General features: G+C 46.5%; 1 protein-coding gene across 2 annotated transcripts; it reads right to left on the bottom strand.

Annotated features, from left to right (window-relative positions):
* Positions 1-1,833: 1,833 nt before the first annotated feature.
* Positions 1,834-19,613, bottom strand: fgf24 (fibroblast growth factor 24). Of its 2 annotated transcripts, none has more exons than XM_080465959.1 (5): positions 18,849-19,613; positions 18,645-18,681; positions 9,802-9,979; positions 6,431-6,537; positions 1,834-3,722 (listed from the first exon to the last, which is right to left on the bottom strand). In XM_080465959.1, the coding sequence occupies exons 1-5, from the start codon at positions 18,890-18,892 to the stop codon at positions 3,444-3,446; spliced, it is 645 nt and encodes a 214-aa protein (XP_080322085.1). In that variant the 5' UTR covers positions 18,893-19,613; the 3' UTR covers positions 1,834-3,443. The 2 variants fall into 2 exon arrangements, with proteins under 2 accessions (XP_080322085.1, XP_080322086.1); XM_080465960.1 differs by having other exon boundaries at positions 9,811-9,979.
* Positions 19,614-20,226: the final 613 nt, after the last annotated feature.

Below are 20,226 nucleotides of genomic sequence, written 5' to 3'. Positions count from 1 at the left end.
CGGGAAAGTATCGGTATCGGCCGATACTCAATTCTGAAAAATCGGATCGGTATCGGGGGCAAACAACTGTGATCGGGACCTCCCTAATATATATGTATGTGTGTGTGTGTGTGTGTGTGTGTGTGTGTGTGTGTGTTTCATCCCACATGTTGTTAGGAGGTGAACACAGACGTGGTCTGCGCACACACACACACACACACACACACACACACACACACACACACACACACACACACACACACACACAGAGTTGTGGTGGCTGTTCAGGACCAGTTTGTTTTGACAGTAAATGACAGTAAATGACAGTAAATGACAGTAAATGACAGTAAATGCCTTTAATGACTCGCTACATTCTGACTTCGACCCTGTTTTGTTTGGCGTTGAGTTCCTGACTGACCTGGGGAGGATTTGGGCGACGCTCAGAGAAACTAACCTTCGTTCACGTCTGAAGCACAACAGCTTTCTGTTGACAGGGCTGATTGTTAAGTGTGTGGTTGCTGATCTCAACCACTTTTGGTTCCACTAAAATCTGTATAATTTATTCAGAACCGCAGAGTTTCTGTCTGCATTGACGCTGCGTTCTGGTGGTACTGTACCCCATTGTGCTGGGATCTTCTAATAATAGAATATAAACTACTTGGCAAGCAGGACTGCATTTAAAGATTCCACCTCTTTAGAAACGGAGGCTGGTCTTCGCAGAGCCACTTGGATGTTTCATTTGGAAGTTATTGGTCCAGTTCCAAGAGCATCTCGCCTCCAATGATCAAAGGTCGAGTCAGAGAAAAGCCTGGCGGGAGGCTTATGCAAAAATGTCGTCCTCTTATTGCGACCCGGCCGACATGTTGGAAACCATCAGCGCTCGTTTAAATGTCAATATACCCAGATGCAGTTTGGCTGTGCTTGGCTAAGTTTGAAGTATGTGGATGAAAAAAAAAAAAAAAAGGAGAAGAAACAAAAGCTTCTGGCTCACATGAGCAGAATCTGGAGGGTTTGGAAAGTTGCATTGATTAAATTCCTTACCAAAGCTTTTATTTTTGAAACTTTATGCTGGTGGACAGACTGCAGGTTTGAGTGGAGACGTCCTTTAACAGAGATGATTGTGATTCGAAGACAAAGAGACATGATACCTCCTGCAGCGCCGCCTCGACCAGCAGATCCATTTTGTTAATGGAGAAGCCAAGGTCACACATCAAGCTCAGTTTCCACCTTTAAACCCCCCCCCCCCCCCCCCCCCCCCCGGGGTAGGAAGCGCCCGGCGGGGGTGAATGGGGCTGGGGGAGGGACCTGATAGCATCGCCAGGAATTTAAACAAAAGTATTTTTTTCTCCATCTTTCAGGCTGACGGTTCCTGTAAACATCATTCCTGCTCGGCGTTACGAGACGAGCGGCTCCACATTCCTGCTTCAAAGGCCAGAACATCGTGGGTTCTCCGTCTGCGGGGAAGAACTCTCAATCAGGGGACATGGTGTTTTCACCATGTTCTGCATTATAAGAACAATTCTCTCTATATATAGATAGATATATAGATATACCATTTACGATGATTGAACAAATAAAACCTCTACATATGATGGACCAGAGTAAACCCAGACGTTATGATGTCGTTCTATCGAAGCGTTAAAGAAACGGCACCTAGAACTCTCCTCGGACTTCACAGGATGAAAAAGCCTTCAGATATTTTGCAACCTTCCAAACAGTGGTGACTCTGGTTTGTATATAAAGATGCATACCTTGGCAGTATGCAGAGAAGGGAATGTCCTGTTACCTGCAGCTTGTCTTTCCTGCTCCGGTCATCAGACCGACGCTCCGGCAAGAAAGAGAAGAAGACCTTTTAAAATAGAGTCCTCATTTTATTAACAGAGGCCAAATAAAACTCATCACATTTTATTTACAGAGGGAGGAAATAAATATCTTAATAATAGTCATAAAATTACTTTTTGCTTACATTTGTTTAAAAAAAAGAAAAGGTCATAAATGTGTCATGATGTTAGTAGCAACTCAAACAGAACCTGCGGCGGCGGACAGGTGAGTTCATCCAGGTGAGGAAACCAGCGCCTCCTTCAGGATCCAGACTGAAACGGTTCTGCTGGGTTTCATCCAGTCGCCAGAACCCAACGGGTCACAAAGAACCAACAGAACCGGACCGGCCAATAAAACCAACAGAACCAGACCAGCAAATACAGCCAACAGAACTGGACCGGCCAATAGAACCAACAAAACTGGACCACCCAGTTAAACCAACAGAACCTGACCGGTCAACAGAACCAACAAAACCAGACCAGCAAATAGATTCAACAGAACCGGATGGGCCAACAGAACCAACAGAACCAAGAGGTAGAGGAGGTCACGTCGTCTCAACACCAACTCAAACCATCAACACATCCGTCACCAGCCCAAACCTGAATCGGACCGGACCTGAACCAGACCTGAACCGGACCTGAACCAGACCTGAACCAGACCTGAACTGGACCTGAATCGGACCTGAACTGGACTTTAATCGGACCTGAACCAGACGTGAACCGGACCTGAACTCGACCTGAACCAAACCTGAACTGGGCCTGAACCGGACCTGAACCAGACCTGAACTGGACTTGAATCGGACCTGAACCAGACCTGAACCGGACCTGAACTGGACGTGAATCGGACCGGACCTGAACCAGACCAGAGGTGGTGAAGCTGGCAGATGATGTGGGATTAAAATCCCATCAACTGTTACGTTTGCGTGAGCGTTGTTTATTCTCGCGGCGACGGCGGCGGACGAGTCGAGGCTCGTCGTTCAGCAGCAGAATCTGAGATGGAAACATGGAAACATGGAAACATGGAAACCTCCGTCCCTGGAGGTTCTGCACATTCCTGCAGCCAGAGGCTGGGAGGAAGACGAGTGGAAGCAGGAAGGAGACAGGAAGAGGAAGAGCTAGAGGATATTGCACTCAGAGCTACGCAGATATCCCAGCGGCGATGGCGATGGCGGTGGCGGTGGCGGTGGCGGTGGCGGTGGCGGTGGCGGTGGCGTCACCTGCGACCGCCGCCACTCCGCTTCGTCTCCATGGAGTCTGATTCCAGTGGAAGGAATGAGATGGGCATCGTCAGGAGCAACACAAACACAAACCCACCGGTACGATTCCTCTCTGGGTGGCTGAGCTTTATAACGTAGCGCTGGCTCCTGCTCCAGCTCCGTTGCCACGGCAACAAGCAGCTTCACTTCAGGATCCAGGATAGATAACCGGGTCAACACGGCGAGTCGACCCGGAAGAATCTGAGTCGGCAAAATGACCTGCAGCGATCCGGGTCAGGGAACACTCCTGAAACTCCTCCAGTACAAAAATAAAATCTCTTTGTTCAGTTTCTTTCTTCTCTTGAGTCTTTTAACAAACTGGAGATTGTTGAGGAACCCAGAGAATCCCTGGTGGTACCGACCCGGTAGTACCGACCCGGTGGGCCCGTCAGTTCCTCCTGGAGTTGGGTTTTAAGCGGCGGGCCCTTCGAGTCCTCTTAGTCACGGTGGTGTAGCGGAACTCCTCCAGAGGGTTGACTCGGCCTTGCGGCTCCCGCTTCATGAAGTGGACCTCCTGCTGGCGCTGGGTGGTCCGGGACCCCTTCTTGGGCCGGCCCTTCCGGTTGAAGCCCAGGTACCAGCCCCTGTACTTGGCCGACACCAGCGCCGTGTAGTTGTTCTCCAGGAACTCCTCCACAAACACACACTCCTGCTTCCTGCCGTCGGTCTGAGGGAGCAACACACCACAACGTTATCTACACACTCGAATACACACTGTAACACAATGTAACACACACTGTAACACACACTGTGACACACACTGTAACACAATGTAACACACACTGTAACACACTCTAACACACTGTAACACTCTGAGATAATGTAACACACTGTAACACAATGTAACACACACTGTAACACTCTGTGAGATTATGTAACACACACTGTAACACAATGTAACACACACTGTAACACAATGTAACACAATGTAACACACACTGTAACACTCTGAGATAATGTAACACACACTGTAACACAATGTAACACAATGTAACACACACTGTAACACTCTGTGAGATAATGTAACACACTGTAACACAATGTAACACACACTGTAACACAATGTAACACAATGTAACACACACTGTAACACAATGTAACACACACTGTAACACTCTGTGAGATAATGTAACACACTGTAACACAATGTAACACACACTGTAACACACACTGTAACACCCTGTGAGATAATGTAACATACACTTTAACACACTCTAACACACTGTAACACACACTTTAACACACTATAACACACTTTAACACAGACTGTAACACACTGTAAGACAATGTAACACACTCTAACACACTCCAACACACACTATAACACACTTTAACACACTCCAACACACACTAACACACTATAACACACTGTAACACAGACTGTAACACACTGTAAGACAATGTAACACACACTAACACACTATAACACACTCCAACACACACTTTAACACACTGTAACACACAACCTTATCTGATTCTCAACCTTTTCTTCTTTCTAACCAGAAGACAAAACATTATTCAATAATTATTTAACGATGATGTGATGTCAAGTGCTGTTTCCATGGCAATGGTTCAGGAGAAAACTCGTTGTTTTATGTTTTCATTTCAGAAAACTGTCATGTTCACACTGCGACATTTTGAAAATTATGTTAGTTTCCATGGCAACAGCAAAAACATTGAAAACGACAGTTAGCTTGTCGGGCCACCAGTTGGCGCTGTTGTTTATAAAAGTACCAAGTCCAGGAGAATATGAACCGGGAGTCATAACAGCCTCAGTTTATTCAGGATTAGAGTTGATCAATGAGGTCCGAGAAGCTTCACCAGATAATCTGTTGAAGGATTAAAACTGATCCTTCACTCATTACTACAACAGGTAAATATGGAGGAATCCTCCAGCAGGTAGGATTTCACCTGGTCAAACTCTTCCTTCAGGACCAACCTGCAGCTCCAGGTGACAAAGGTCAAAGGTCGTGAACGGGGGTCAAGAGCCCATGAATACAACAGCCCACGTTTCAGCCCAACTACCAGGGAAACGTTTTCTGGCTCCTCATTGGTGGAGAGAGAAAATTATGTCATCAGTCAGAAAACAAATAAATGAGATATTTATTACTGTGTGCGTGTTTAAATATACAATCTGTGTGTGCTTTCAAAATGTATTTGGGTGAATTAAATGTTGACTACTGAAGAAGAACTCGCAGTAAATGTTATATGATTGTTCGGTGTCCCTGAGTGCCGAGAAATAAAATCTATTATTATTATTCTGATAGAAAACTTGTGTGTTAATGATTCTTCTGGAGTCTGAAAGTTTAGATGATTTCAAATCTAAAATGTTTCTGTGATTCCAGAACGAGCAGAAGAGACGAGAACAAACAGGTTTGTGAAAACGATTCGTCCAGAAGGAAGCCATCGAATCGTTTACAAAACTAAAGTTTAGACTTTTGGAAAGTGTCAGTCGTTTTTCTGAACTCTTCATTGATCAAGTCTGATCAGTCAGTTTGTCAATATCGGCAGCAAAACTATTGATTATCCACCAGACTATATTTAGTGTTTCAGCCAATGGTGGTCTCCATGGCAACACACACACACACACACACACACACACACACACACACACACACACACACACACACACACACACACACACACACACACACACACACACACACACACACACACACACAGAACTTCCTCTGAAGCTTTCCAGATTCATGTTTGACTGTGTGAATTTTGACACGTTGAATAGATTTATTGATCACGTCCGACTGTTTATGACTTACGGCTGAATGTATTTGCTCTCATTAGTCAAGCTGAAAATGTCATATCTAATTGTATTAATCCAGAAGGGGGAAGTTGTCGGGGGACATTTTCAAACAAACGAGGCCCCAGGAAGTAAAGCTCCAATGAGCCTAATGAGAGGGTGAAGACGTGTGTGAGTGAGTGCAGCGCCGCGACGCCGGCAGCATGACTTATTAATGAAACACAATCACACCGTGCGTCTCACTGCGTCTCCGTATCGGAGGCCTGCACAGTCACATGCGGCCACCTGGGGTGACTAAGTGATATAATTGCAATGGCATTCCTCCTAAGTGACCATTAGTCTCTCAATGCGTTGTGGTGATTGCAGTCTGTAATTGACTGATCGAGTGTCAAAGGAGCAGGCCGGTTACGTAATGGAAGAAAGGCTGAGAGTTATCAAAGGGCTTTTGTTTGGCTGCAGAAAAACACCAGCAGATCGGAGTCTGTCTTCAATCCAGCCGGGATTAGGAGCTTAAATCCTAAATATTCATTTCGATCGATATGAGAAAGTGGCTGTTAAATCTTTTACAGCCCGTTTTTTAATAATATTCCCCCCAATGAAAAGCAAAACACACTCACCCTTCCAACTATTTTGCCCTTGTCGTTCATACAGATGTAGTATTCGCTCTCTTTTCCTTTGATTCGAATGTGACTCCCGAAGGTTTCCGTCTCCACGACCAGAAGAGCTGGAAAACAAAACAAGGTCATGAGTATGTGTTACCACATGCCCTCACATCACAGTAACCCCATCTTTAATCCCATGCTCCTTCCTATGCCCGGCATTTTACGACCTCTTGCACCTGTCTCACCTTTTAACCAAACAACCAGCAAATTCCAACTCCACCATTAAAGCTTCGCTCCTTGACATTGTCTCTTTGTCTTTTTTACTCACACACCACAACAAAGCCGTCAGACGGCACTATTAGCTGTACCACAGTTTTATCTCACCAACGATTAAAGGAAAAGAATCAGTGACTCCAAATCACAAACCCAGAAAAGGCCCTCTGACCTACAAGGTATAAACCTGTGATTGCCGGCTGTATAAATTAATTAGGTCCTGGTTTACTGAGAGAATCCTGGAGAACAAATCCTGTCGGTCTGTTACGCAACATGAAGGAAGATTTAATTAAAGACGTGCTCTGTAGTCCAACAGTACAATTTCTATTCTACATTTCAAACAGGAGCTTCCCCTCATCCTGAAGGTTAACCCCGTGAGGTCGGCTGTGTCTCTGCTGGCCTGGTCAGCAGCTAAAGAGATCCACCAAACGCTGCAGGAGCAGTTCTGGGCCCCTCGGGATTAGGTTTCCTCTTCCCTTTAGTCTGTGCTCACTCAATCTACAAGTTAAGATGATCCATTTGTTTAACACACAGGCCCATTCAGTGGCACTCAAGGGAGCCAAGGAAGAATAGTGTGAGGGGACGGGATGGCCCTGAGGGGTGGGGGGGGTGAGATTGGGCTGGGGGTGGGGGGTGGGGGTGGGGTGGTACAGCAAACCTGTCTTCTAGGTGAAGAAGAAAAATTTCCTGGTTCTTGTTCTGAGACGTTTCTGTTTGTGTGTCGGGCTGAAACCCCCCCGACGACGCTCTACTTTTGCAACCAGAAGTGCAGCCTCCAGTACGAAGTCTCCATCCTGAGCATCCAGTAACACCAGTAACACCAGTAACACCAGTAACACCAGTAACACCACGTCTCCCAGTGTCGTCCTCACATGATGAGCAGCGGCTCAGTGAACCACTGATGCTGCATCGTTAGACAAGCTGCAAGTTTGTCAAATGAAGGAATCTGAGAACTTCATTTCATTCTTGAGTCTTTGTTCCAGTGAAACACAAGCTGAGAAAGACGCTGGCTGTCATCAGAACCACCAAGGGACTGTGCAACTTCTATTTACAGCGTAATCACTTCCAAACCATCATCATCCACACAATCCACATTAGACGTCTCTCAGTGGAGCAGAAACCTTCAGTTCTCTGTGGGAACCTTCGGAGGGTAAAGTCCAAACTCCACTAAACTTTTAGTATCTGATTAATGTGAGTTCTTCTGCTTCATAGGAATCCTTCAGTCTCTGTGCTCCATGAATGATGTGGGTCACAGCCTCCATTGACCTCAGCAGGAGGCCGTCTGTCAGAAACCTGGGAAACCTTCAGATCATCTTCTGTCAGTGTAAAAGCCTCGGCGGCCCTCATGGCCAGCAGGCATCAGGAACAACAGGCACTTCTGGAGAAAAGACGTTTCCAGAACCTTTAAAGTAATGAATTTCCTGCACTGATGCTTCAGAAGACGTCCAGCTCCTTCTGCTGCAGCCGTACAGACGTGGACCGGAGCCATCTACTTCCTGTGAGCTGCTAACAGCAGTGAATTAGAGTCTCTGAGCGTTATCGGTGCAGAGGAGTTCACAGGTGCCAGGTACTACAGCTGGGGGGGGGGGGGGGGGGGGGGAGTTGGCAAAGACTCATGGGAAAAAATTGGATCTGCTTCCACTCAAGCTCTAACAAGCAGCGAGGAAACTTTGCCTCGGCGCATCTGCGACTAAACACACTCACTGAGAGGCGTTGGAGGCCGGCAATTTCCGAGCGGTGACTCAGCTGTTATGAGCAAAAGATCTGCAGGAAGCACGACACCAGTCTTAAAACTCCACATCAAAGAGCTTCACCGGCCGCCGGCTCCCTCCACCACTTTGGTTTGATCTGAATTGGTGGAAAAACTCAACCGTCAAACACTAAAGTTGTTTCTCGATCAGTAAATCAAACCTACGACTGATGACTTCGGACTGAATCCTCGACTTTTAAAGACAGAATTAATGGTTCCTAGCAGATAACAGGCAGGCTGACACTGAAGAGCCGTAACATTACGTATAAAGTTTAACATCTGACGTCTCCAGACGCGATCCAGCCTCACTTCACTTCATGTTGACGGATTCTCTCAGTTTGGGAGAGTTTCTATCGCAGTGTGGCTCGTACTTCATCTTTATTTGATCTGTTCCCATAATTCCTCCTGCTAACACATCAACTCTAAAGCTGCTGCCTGATACAGAGCAGCGTCATGATCCATGTCATTTACTTTACTGCCAGTGGTCTTAATGTTGTGGCTCATCAGTGTATTGGCCAATAGGAAGCTATAGTGACCCAACGGTCACACACTTATTAATCAGGGGGTTTTTGTGTTCTGTTTTGGTTTCTTTTGTTGTGTTGTGTTGTGTTTTCTTTTGTTGTGTTGTGTTGTGTTTTCTTTTGTTGTGTTGTGTTGTGTTTTCTTTTGTTGTGTTGTGTTGTGTTTTGTTTGTTTTGTTTGTTTTGTTTTGTTGTGTTTTGTTTTCTTTTGTTTTGTTTGTTTGTTTTGTTTTTGTTTTCTTTTCTTTTGTTTTGTTGTGTTTTGTTTGTTTTGTTTGTTTTGTTTTTGTTTTCTTTTCTTTTGTTTTGTTTGTTTTGTTTGTTTTGTTTTGTTTGTTTTGTTTTGTTTGTTGTGTTTTATTTTGTGTTGTTGTGTTGTGTTTTCTTTTGTTGTGTTTTCTTTTGTTTTGTTTTGTTTGTTGTGTTTTGTTTGTTGTTTTGTTTTGCTTTCTTTTGTTGTGTCGTTTTGTTGTGTTGTGTTGTGTTGTGTTGTGTTGTTTTCTTTTCTTTTGTTGTGTTATGTTTTGTTTGTTGTGTTTTGTTTGTTGTTTTGTTTGTTTTGTTTTGCTTTCTTTTCTTGTGTCGTTTTGTTGTGTTGTTTTCTTTTCTTGTGTTGTGTTGTGTTGTGTTGTGTTGTGTTGTGTTGTGTTGTGTTGTGTTTGTTGTGTTGTGTTGTGTTGTGTTGTGTTGTGTTGTGTTGTGTTGTTGTGTTTTGTTTTGTGAGCCGGCGGCGGCTCCAGATGTTTGCGTCTGAACGCGGAGCTGCAATGTTCCCGGTGAAACGCCTGGACCGGACTGCACTAGTGTGGTGTCGGGTGAGATGCACAGGAGTTCTCCCATACCATACTTGCCCCCATCATCTCCGTTGGCGTTGATCTTCTTGCCCAGGATCTGCACGTGTTTGCCCGTGGTTCTGCTGTACAGCTGGTAGATGCGGACCTGCTTCCGGCTCAGATCGTCCGGGTTCCCCGTGTGGTTCTCGATGTAAAACTTGAAATCAGCCGAGCTCTGCTGACATTCCTGTGGGCAGACGGAGGTGAGACGGGAGGAAGTGAGGCAGCGAGGCAGAGAGTCGGTCGCAGCCCAGGTGTTGATAGTAATGTGCTGCTGCTTTTATGGGCCTGGTGTCAGAAAATAGTGCTGCAGGGTCCAAAACCGCCGATAACTACCTGGAAGTTGCGGCTGTGGTATTTTAGTGTTTCTCTCTTTGCTTTCAACTGGCACATTTTATAAGCGGTGCATTTACAAGCTGCTAACTCTGTTACAAGGCATGTTAATGAACTCACAGTTCGAGTGAAAATCACACCGAACAAGTGCAGAGCCTGCGGTGGAGCTGCTGACGGTTTGAACTGAGACGCCCCGGGCCACGTTGAGAACCCGCCGCTCCGTTTCCTCGAGCCACCAGCAATTATACACCTGAAGCCTCCAGACCTGTTGCACTATCATCAAACAAATATCTGCCTGCAGGCCGAACAGCCTCCATAAATTAGGAACCGCGGCAGGCGGAGAGCACGGCTCGGATCCACAGCAGGTAAACGCTTTTCAATCAAACCGCCGGGATCGGCAGTCGACCGAGACCCGACATTAAAACACACAGAGGAAATGGCAGAGCGGCGTTGAGCAGCCTCCCAGAGGTGCAGCTGAGAGCCAACATGTGGACGGGCCGGGGAAAGGTATACTTTCAGAAGCCCTGGAATCTCACTTCACGCCAACATCCCATTTCCAGCTGGATGCTGTGGTAATTGCACGGTAATGGCTTTTTATGTGGCTGTTCTCAGGTGGCTAATTACAGACACATTACATACCCCAGTCCTTGTTATTCCAAACCCCAGCAAATTAACAGCAAACGTGATGGGAACCGTGGAACTGACAGGAACGAATCCTTCAACCGCTGGAGGGAGAAGAGAACCTTCCTCTGACTGTGACTCTGACCTGCTGAGGAGGAACCGAGTGAACCAGGAAGGTTCTGGGGAACTAGGAAGGTTCTGGTGAACCAGGAAGGTTCTGGGGAACTATGAAGGTTCTGGTGAACCGGGAAGGTTCTAGTAAACTAGGAAGGTTCTGGTGAACCAGGAAGATTCTAGTAAACTAGGAAGGTTCTGGTGAACCAGGAAGGTTCTGGGGAACTATGAAGGTTCTGGGGAACTAGGAAGGTTCTGGTGAACCGGGAAGGTTCTAGTAAACTAGGAAGGTTCTGGTGAACCAGGAAGGTTCTGGGGAACTAGGAAGGTTCTGGTGAACCGGGAAGGTTCTGGTGAACTAGGAAGGTTCTGGTGAACCGGGAAGGTTCTAGTAAACTAGGAAGGTTCTGGTGAACCAGGAAGGTTCTGGGGAACTATGAAGGTTCTAGTAAACTAGGAAGGTTCTGGTGAACCAGGAAGGTTCTGGGGAACTATGAAGGTTCTGGGGAACTATGAAGGTTCTGGTGAACTAGGAAGGTTCTGGTGAACCGGGAAGGTTCTAGTAAACTAGGAAGGTTCTGGGGAACTAGGAAGGTTCTGGTGAACCGGGAAGGTTCTGGTGAACAAGAAAGGTTCTGGTGAACCAGGAAGGTTCTGGTGAACAAGGAAGGTTCTGGTGAACCGGGAAGGTTCTGGGGAACCGGGAAGGTTCTAGTAAACTAGGAAGGTTCTGGTGAACTAGGAAGGTTCTGGTGAACCGGGAAGGTTCTGGGGAACTAGGAAGGTTCTGGTGAACCGGGAAGGTTCTGGTGAACTAGGAAGGTTCTGGTGAACCAGGAAGGTTCTGGGGAACTATGAAGGTTCTGGTGAACTAGGAAGGTTCTGGTGAACCAGGAAGGTTATGGTGAACCAGGAAGGTTCTGGGGAACTATGAAGGTTCTGGTGAACTAGGAAGGTTCTGGTGAACCGGGAAGGTTCTAGTAAACTAGGAAGGTTCTGGTGAACCAGGAAGATTCTAGTAAACTAGGAAGGTTCTGGGGAACTAGGAAGGTTCTGGTGAACCGGGAAGGTTCTGGTGAACAAGGAAGGTTCTGGTGAACCAGGAAGGTTCTGGGGAACCGGGAAGGTTCTAGTAAACTAGGAAGGTTCTGGTGAACTAGGAAGGTTCTGGTGAACCGGGAAGGTTCTAGTAAACGAGGAAGGTTCTGGTGAACCAGGAAGGTTCTGGTGAACCGGGAAGGTTCTAGTAAACTAGGAAGGTTCTGGTGAACTGGGAAGGTTCTGGTGAACCGGGAAGGTTCTAGTAAACTAGGAAGGTTCTGGTGAACTAGGAAGGTTCTGGTGAACCGGGAAGGTTCTAGTAAACTAGGAAGGTTCTGGGGAACTAGGAAGGTTCTGGTGAACCAGGAAGGTTCTGGTGAACAAGGAAGGTTCTGGTGAACCAGGAAGGTTCTGGGAAACTAGGAAGGTTCTGGTGAACCAGGAAGGTTCTAGTAAACTAGGAAGGTTCTGGGGAACTAGGAAGGTTCTGGTGAACCGGGAAGGTTCTGGTGAACAAGGAAGGTTCTGGTGAACCAGGAAGGTTCTGGTGAACAAGGAAGGTTCTGGTGAACCAGGAAGGTTCTGGGGAACTATGAAGGTTATGGTGAACTAGGAAGGTTCTGGTGAACCGGGAAGGTTCTGGGGAACTAGGAAGGTTCTGGTGAACCGGGAAGGTTCTAGTAAACGAGGAAGGTTCTGGTGAACTAGGAAGGTTCTGGTGAACTAGGAAGGTTCTGGTGAACCAGGAAGGTTCTGGGGAACTAGGAAGGTTCTGGTGAACCGGGAAGGTTCTGGTAAACTAGGAAGGTTCTGGTGAACTAGGAAGGTTCTGGTGAACCGGGAAGGTTCTGGTGAACTAGGAAGGTTCTGGGGAACCAGGAAGTTTCTGGTAAACTAGGAAGGTTCTAGTAAACTAGGAAGGTTCTGGTGAATAAGGAAGGTTCTGGTGAACCGGGAAGGTTCTGGTGAACTAGGAAGGTTCTGGTGAACCGGGAAAGTTCTAGTAAACTAGGAAGATTCTGGTGAACCGGGAAGGTTCTGGGGAACTAGGAAGGTTCTGGTGAACCGGGAAGGTTCTAGTAAACGAGGAAGGTTCTGGTGAACTAGGAAGGTTCTGGGGAACCAGGAAGGTTCTGGTGAACTAGGAAGGTTCTGGTGAACCAGGAAGGTTCTGGGGAACTAGGAAGGTTCTGGTAAACTAGGAAGGTTCTGGTGAACTAGGAAGGTTCTGGGGAACTAGGAAGGTTCTGGTGAACCGGGAAGGTTCTGGTGAACTAGGAAGGTTCTGGGGAACCAGGAAGTTTCTGGTAAACTAGGAAGGTTCTAGTAAACTAGGAAGGCTCTGGTGAACAAGGAAGGTTCTGGTGAACTAGGAAGCTTCTGGTGAACCGGGAAAGTTCTAGTAAACTAGGAAGATTCTGGTGAACTAGGAAGGTTCTAGTAAACTAGGAAGGTTCTGGTGAACTAGGAAGGTTCTGGTGAACTAGGAAGGTTCTGGGGAACTAGGAAGGTTCTGGTAAACTAGGAAGGTTCTGGTGAACTAGGAAGGTTCTGGGGAACTAGGAAGGTTCTGGTGAACCAGGAAGGTTCTGGTGAACCGGGAAGGTTCTAGTAAACTAGGAAGGTTCTGGTGAACAAGGAATGTTCTGGTAAACTAGGAAGGTTCTGGTGAACTAGGAAGGTGCTCGTGAACCGGGAAGGTTCTAGTAAACTAGGAAGGTTCTGGTAAACCAGGAAGGGTCTGGGGACCTAGGAAGGTTCTGGTGAACAAGGAAGGTTCTGGTAAACTAGGAAGGTTCTGGGGAACTAGGCAGGTTCTGGTGAACTAGGAAGGTGCTGGTGAACCGGGAAGGTTCTAGTAAACTAGGAAGGTTCTGGTGAACCAGGAAGGTTCTAGTAAACTGGGACAGTCCTAGTGAACTGGGAAAGTTCTGGTGAACTGAGAAGGTTCTGGTAAACTAGGAAGGTTCTGGTGAACCGGGAAGATTCTGGTGAACTAGGAAGATTCTCGTGAACTGGGAAGGTTCTAGTAAACTAGGAAGGTTCTGGTGAACTGGGAGGGTTCTGGTAAAGTGGAAGGTTCTGGTGAACAAGAAAGGTTCTAGTAAACTGGGAAGGTCCTTCATATACTAGAAAGGTTCTGGTGAACTAGAAAGGTTGTAGTGAACCGGGAAGGTTCTGGTGAACTGGGAAGGTTCTGGTAAACTGTGAAGGTTGTAGTGAACTGGGAAGGTTCTGGTGAACTAGGAAGGCTGTGGTAAACTAGAAAGGTTCTGGTATCCCGGGAAGGTTCTGGTGAACCGGGAAAGTTCTGGTAAATGAGGAAGGTTCTGGTGAACTGAGAAAATTCTGATCAACTAGGAAGGTTCAGGTGAACTGGGAAGGTTCTGGTAAACTTGGAAGGTTCTGGTAAATTTGGAAGGTTCTGGTGAACTAGGAAGGTTCTGGTAAACTCTGAAGGTTCTAGTGAACTCTGAAGGTTCTGGTAAACTCGGAAGGTTCTGGTAAACTCGGAAGGTTCTGGTAAACTCGGATGGTTCTGGTGAATGAGGAAGGTTCTGGTGAATGAGGAAGGTTCTGGTAAACTCGGAAGGTTCTGGTAAACTCGGAAGGTTCTGGTGAACGAGGAAGGTTCTGGTCGACAAGGAAGGTTCTGGTAAACTCGGAAGGTTCTGGTAAACTTGCACGGTTCTGGTAAACGAGAAAGGTTCTGGTGAACGAGGAAGGTTCTGGTAAACTCAGAAGGTTCTGATGAACGAGGAAGGTTCTAGTGAATGAGGAAGGTTCTGGTAAACTTGCAAGGTTCTGGTGAACGAGGAAGGTTCTGGTGAACTGGGAAGGTTCTGGTGAACGAGGAAGGTTCCAGTAAGCTAGGAACGTTCTAGTGAACTGTAAAGGTTCTGGTAAACGAGGAAGGTTCTGGTGAACTGGGAAGGTTCTAGTAAACTAGGAAGGTTCTGGTGAACGAGGAAGGTTCTGGTGAACTGGGAAGGTTCTGGTAAACTAGGAAAGTTCTGGTGAACGAGGAAAGTTCTGGTGAACTGGGAAGGTTCTAGTAAACTAGGAAGGTTCTGGTGAACGAGGAAGGATCTGGTGAACTGGGAAGGTTCTGGTGAACGAGGAAGGTTCTGGTGAGGCCCAGCTTTCTGTCTCCTGCCTCAGGTCACAGTTGAGCTGCAGCGTCACTCAGTCTCCTCCTCGTGTTTCAAACGGACTCTTAACAAGCCGGCGTGTTTTCAGAGGAGAAATGTGGATCTGGACCTGCTGCTGCGTCGGTTCACTTTTAAGAAAAGCAGCTTTAATGTGACAGAGAAAATCCTGAGTTGAGGAGCCGGACCTCCTCCAGTATAATCCCACTCTGATGTGTGGAGTCCAAACTCCTTTACTCCAGAACAGTACAAACCACAACAATAGAACCACTTCAACCTGCTGATGATACAAGACTTATTGGTCCAAATGACAAATAAAACCAGAAGCGTGGTTCAGATCAGTTGTTTCACTGCTTTGAAAGCACATTGACATTATAGGATGTGAATCACCTGATTGGTTTCCTACAAACGTTCGATCTGTTATGACTGTTAATCCCAATAATCCAGGAAACACTGGTAAAGCTTCTGATCCAGTTGGCTGAGCTACAGGAGACCCACCGGCTGGAGAAGTGAACAAACCTTCAGGAAACAGAACCAATCTGGAAAAATCACAAATTACAAGCCGATTCCCAAAGATCAGCCTGGTGTGTCACTGAACATCCACTTGGTGTGTCACTGAACATCCACTTGGTGTGTCACTGAACATCAGCCTGGTGAGTCAGTGAACATCAGCAGTGTGTCACTGAACATCAGCCGTGTGTCACTGAACATCAGCCTGGTGCCTCACTGAACATCAGCAGTGTGTCAGTGAACATCAGCCTGGTGTGTCAATGAACATCAGCCTGGTGTGTCAGTGAACATCAGCCTGGTGTGTCACTGAACATCCGCTTGGTGTGTCACTGAACATCAGCTTGGTTTGTCACTGAACATCAGCCGTGTGTCACTGAACATCAGCCTGGTGCCTCACTGAACATCAGCAGTGTGTCAGTGAACATCAGCCTGGTGTGTCAGTGAACATCAGCCTGGTGAGTCAGTGAACATCAGCAGTGTGTCACTGAACATCAGCCTGGTGCCTCACTGAACATCAGCAGTGTGTTAGTGAACATCAGCCTGGTGCGTCACTGAACATCAGCAGTGTGTCAATGAACATCAGCCTGGTGTGTCAGTGAACATCAGCCTGGTGAGTCAGTGAACATCAGCAGTGTGTCACTGAACATCAGCCTGGTGCCTCACTGAACATCAGCAGTGTGTTAGTGAACATCAGCCTGGTGTGTCACTGAACATCAGCCTGGTGTGTCACTGAACATCAGCCTGGTGAGTCAGTGAACATCAGCAGTGTGTCACTGAACATCAGCCATGTGTCAATGAACATCAGCCTGGTGTGTCAGTGAACATCAGCCTGGTGTGTCACTGAACATCAGCCTGGTGCCTCACTGAACATCAGCAGTGTGTCAGTGAACATCAGCCTGGTGTGTCACTGAACATCAGCCTGGTGAGTCAGTGAACATCAGCAGTGTGTTAGTGAACATCAGCCTGGTGCCTCACTGAACATCAGCAGTGTGTCAGTGAACATCAGCCTGGTGTGTCACTGAACATCAGCTTGGTTTGTCAGTGAACATCAGCCGTGTGTCAATGAACATCAGCCTGGTGTGTCAGTGAACATCAGCCTGGTGTGTCACTGAACATCAGCTTGGTGTGTCACTGAACATCAGCTGTGTGTCAGTGAACATCAGCCTGGTGTGTCAGTGAACATCAGCCTGGTGTGTCACTGAACATCAGCCGTGTGTCAGTGAACATCAGCCTGGTGTGTCAGTGAACATCAGCCTGGTGTGTCACTGAACATCAGCCGTGTGTCAGTGAACATCAGCCTGGTGTGTCAGTGAACATCAGCCTGGTGTGTCTCCAGAGCAGGAGGGATTATTCTAAACAAACTCAGGTGAGTTCAGGAGATTTTTGCTTTTCATGTCGAGAGAAAGACGAACTGAAGAAGAAGAAAAGCTGCAACATCCGAGTTTCTCTTCTTATCACACCTGTCCTGTGTCCACACACACACACACACACACACACACACACACACACACACACACACACACACACACACACACACACACACACACACACACACACACACACACACACACACACACACACACACACACACACACACACACACACACACACACACACACACACACACACACAGGTTGGAGCAGCTCCAGAAACGCCACTAAACAACCAGACAGGACGATTAAAGGACGTTAAAGCAGCTTTGCCTTGATAAACAAGAAGCATCTCAGTCAGAACAGAACAGAACAGAACAGAACAGAACAGAACAGAACAGAACAGAACAGAACAGAACAGAACAGAACAGAACCACTGACTCGTGAGTCGTCGCCTCCTTGGGTCACAATCGGCACCAACTTCCTCCTGTCACTAGTGAGCAGCAGTCGGCCGGTGGAATAATCTCAGTTTATGTCAGACTGGAGGCTTCAGCTTCAGTTAATCGTCTGTATGTTTCATGATTCACATGATCTTAAAGGTCAAATATTAATGTCTCATAAGATCATTAAAACAACAACAACAACAACAACAATCTCCTGTTTAGGCCAAGACTGAAAAAACATCCTAATTTCTGGAGAGTTGTGATATTTATCTGTGAAAGATGCTATTTAAATACATTTACTGAGTAAATCACCAGACTTGATTCATGCAGTGTTATACCTCCAAATAGTGTTGGAATTATTAGTATTAGTATTAGTAGTAGTAGTAGTAGTAGTAGTAGTAGTATTAGTATTAGTATGAATGTGTTTAGTTCTAATTCTCATATAGTTGAATCTATTTGTATTTTATTGGAGGGATTATTATCCATTGTTATTCCCATGGATGTAAAGAAGCCGGGCCCTGCTGCTCTACATCCACTGATTTTACCACATTTACAATATTTCGATCCAAAATAAAAAAACAGGCTCTCAGACTGACGCTCACGTGAAAGAAACGCACGAGACTCGCTCGCTTTGGGCCATTTCTTCTGCTTTTCAACGTCTCAGACACAAACGATGGCAAATGACTAGAAGCAACAGTTGGGATTAAACACGTCACAGCAATAAAGTGATCGGACGGTTTTATGAGGAAGGCGCGCGCTGTCTGCGTCTTATCCAAACGTGAAGCGCAGTCAATTAGCTGAGTAGATGGTCTGCAAATCATTACAGTTCAAAGTGAGACGCAACTAATAAAAGAAGTGCCAAAGGAGCCATCTGTTCCAGGAGAAAGCTTTCACCCCGGGAGACACACTTTTATTACCGCAGCCCGCTGGAAGCAAAACACAACCTGCTACTTGATTCCAAATCACCAACAGCTTGATTCATCCCAATGAAATGATTGAAGTTATTAGAAGAAGTTTGCATCACAGGCCGACAATCTTGTTTTGATTGATTTTAGGGTGGGTTCTCTTTTAATGGAACATTACGACATTGTTTTAAAGCCATTGCGCGTTTCATCCATCTGAGATTCGCCTTTCATTTGATATTAAATCCTCTTAAGTCGCCAGTTTGATGTAAGAAATCGTAAAGTTCGCTTTAAAAAGTGAAACGTATTCATCACGCCATCATCATGCACAGCCACACACAAAGCAGTGAAACACGGGAATCAACGTACCTGCAGCTGGAAATAGAGAACCAGAAAGTGTAAAGACCTGAGAGGAGAGAAGCACACAGCGGGGGGGAGGGAGTGAATCACACAGGCAATTACATGGAAATAAAGGCAGCCTACCTGGATGACAGCAATGCACAAATATGAAGCTTTTGGCGACTTCTATTGGTAAGAATGCAATGATTTTCTGTGCCGATGTGGAAGACTTACAGGTATATGAACCTCGAAGGCAGCGGAGACATCTTGGCTGGCATAAATACAGCTGAAATACACCTGCTTCCACAGATTTAGAGCCCCAGAAAGGCTGGGGAGGTCGCCCCCACTCCTTCGCTCCCCTGTGCGTCTTTTACGCACAGAGCTCCGGCGGTAAGTGGGAGACCGAGTCCCGGGATGAGGAGAGATGACCGGAGAGCAGCAGCAGAGCTGCGGGGAGCAACATTGGGTGCTTCCTTGTTGAGGTGGGAAATTATCCAAAAGAGCACTATTCTCAGTTCAGTCTTCTCTGTTTCCCAAATAACGCAACGTCCCGTCAATCGGTGCCAAAAGTTGAGGGGCAAATAAAAGTCGTTGATTTTTCCCACAAAAATAGAAAATAAAAAGAATCCCTTGTTTAAAAAAAAAATATCCTCAGTTTCGCGCACCTCCAACTGAGTTTTCCAACCATTCTAATGGTCTTCAGAAGTCCCGGAGTCCTCCGGTCGGTCCGTACCTGAGGGGGAGTTCTACACCTTGCATGGCTGATTTTATTCTACCAGCCCTGCTGGGGAACGCGGTGAATAAAACGACCAAATCAAGCCGCTCAGTCTGGTGGAGAAAAGTTGTCCAAACGCCAGTGAAAGCGTTACAAATGTGCAGTGAAAGCGTTCGAACTAAAAAGGCGCAGTGCGTCGCGGAGCAGCGGATCCCTGCGGAGGTTTCGGCTGCTGGTGGCGCAGCGGCGTCTGTCCTGTCAGGGCTGTTTGTGCGTCTGCGGCTGCACATTTGGGCACAGAGAGGCTTTTTTGTTGTTGGTGGGTGGAAACATGTCAGCGGTTTGCACCTGATAGGGTAATCCTGCAGAGACCATCAGCTCGGAGGGGCTTTTCCTCCCGGCGGGCAGAACGCAGCGCGCACAGCTCCAACAAGGACAAGAAGGCTTTTCTAATTAGATTGTTTTAGCGGGGAAAAGTCCTTATCTGAGTTTGTGACTGCTTCAATTAGAGTTTAGACAAAGGAGCAAATGTGCCAGCCTAATTAAATATGAGCTACAAGGAATTAAATGTTATTAGATCAAGCAAAAACGTCCGTTTTCTGCAGTTTTCAAAGTTTTGCATTAAAATCTGCGAGTTGAAAATCAATGAAACGAGAGGAAACGCTCCTCTCTTTGCAGCTTGCATGTGTTTTGAAGCTCCTTGGATTTGTGGATTGGCCTCTCATTCCCAGACAGCATTCACATGCAGCTTGTTGTCCTCGATTTTCTCAATAATGTGCTATAACTTATTCAGCATTTAAATGAAAAGAGAGGTGTGAAAGTGTTTACGAGTGCTGCAGAGCTGCAGCTGTAGAGCGGCCCCACATCTCAGTTGGCACTTAAAAAGAGAGGAGAAGA

The sequence above is a fragment of the Lipophrys pholis genome, assembly GCF_963383615.2.
Source record: "Lipophrys pholis genome assembly, chromosome: 6".
NCBI lineage: Eukaryota > Metazoa > Chordata > Actinopteri > Blenniiformes > Blenniidae > Lipophrys > Lipophrys pholis.
The sequence above is the reverse complement of the archived record's forward strand: the minus strand, read 5'-3'. Positions and strand labels throughout refer to the sequence as shown.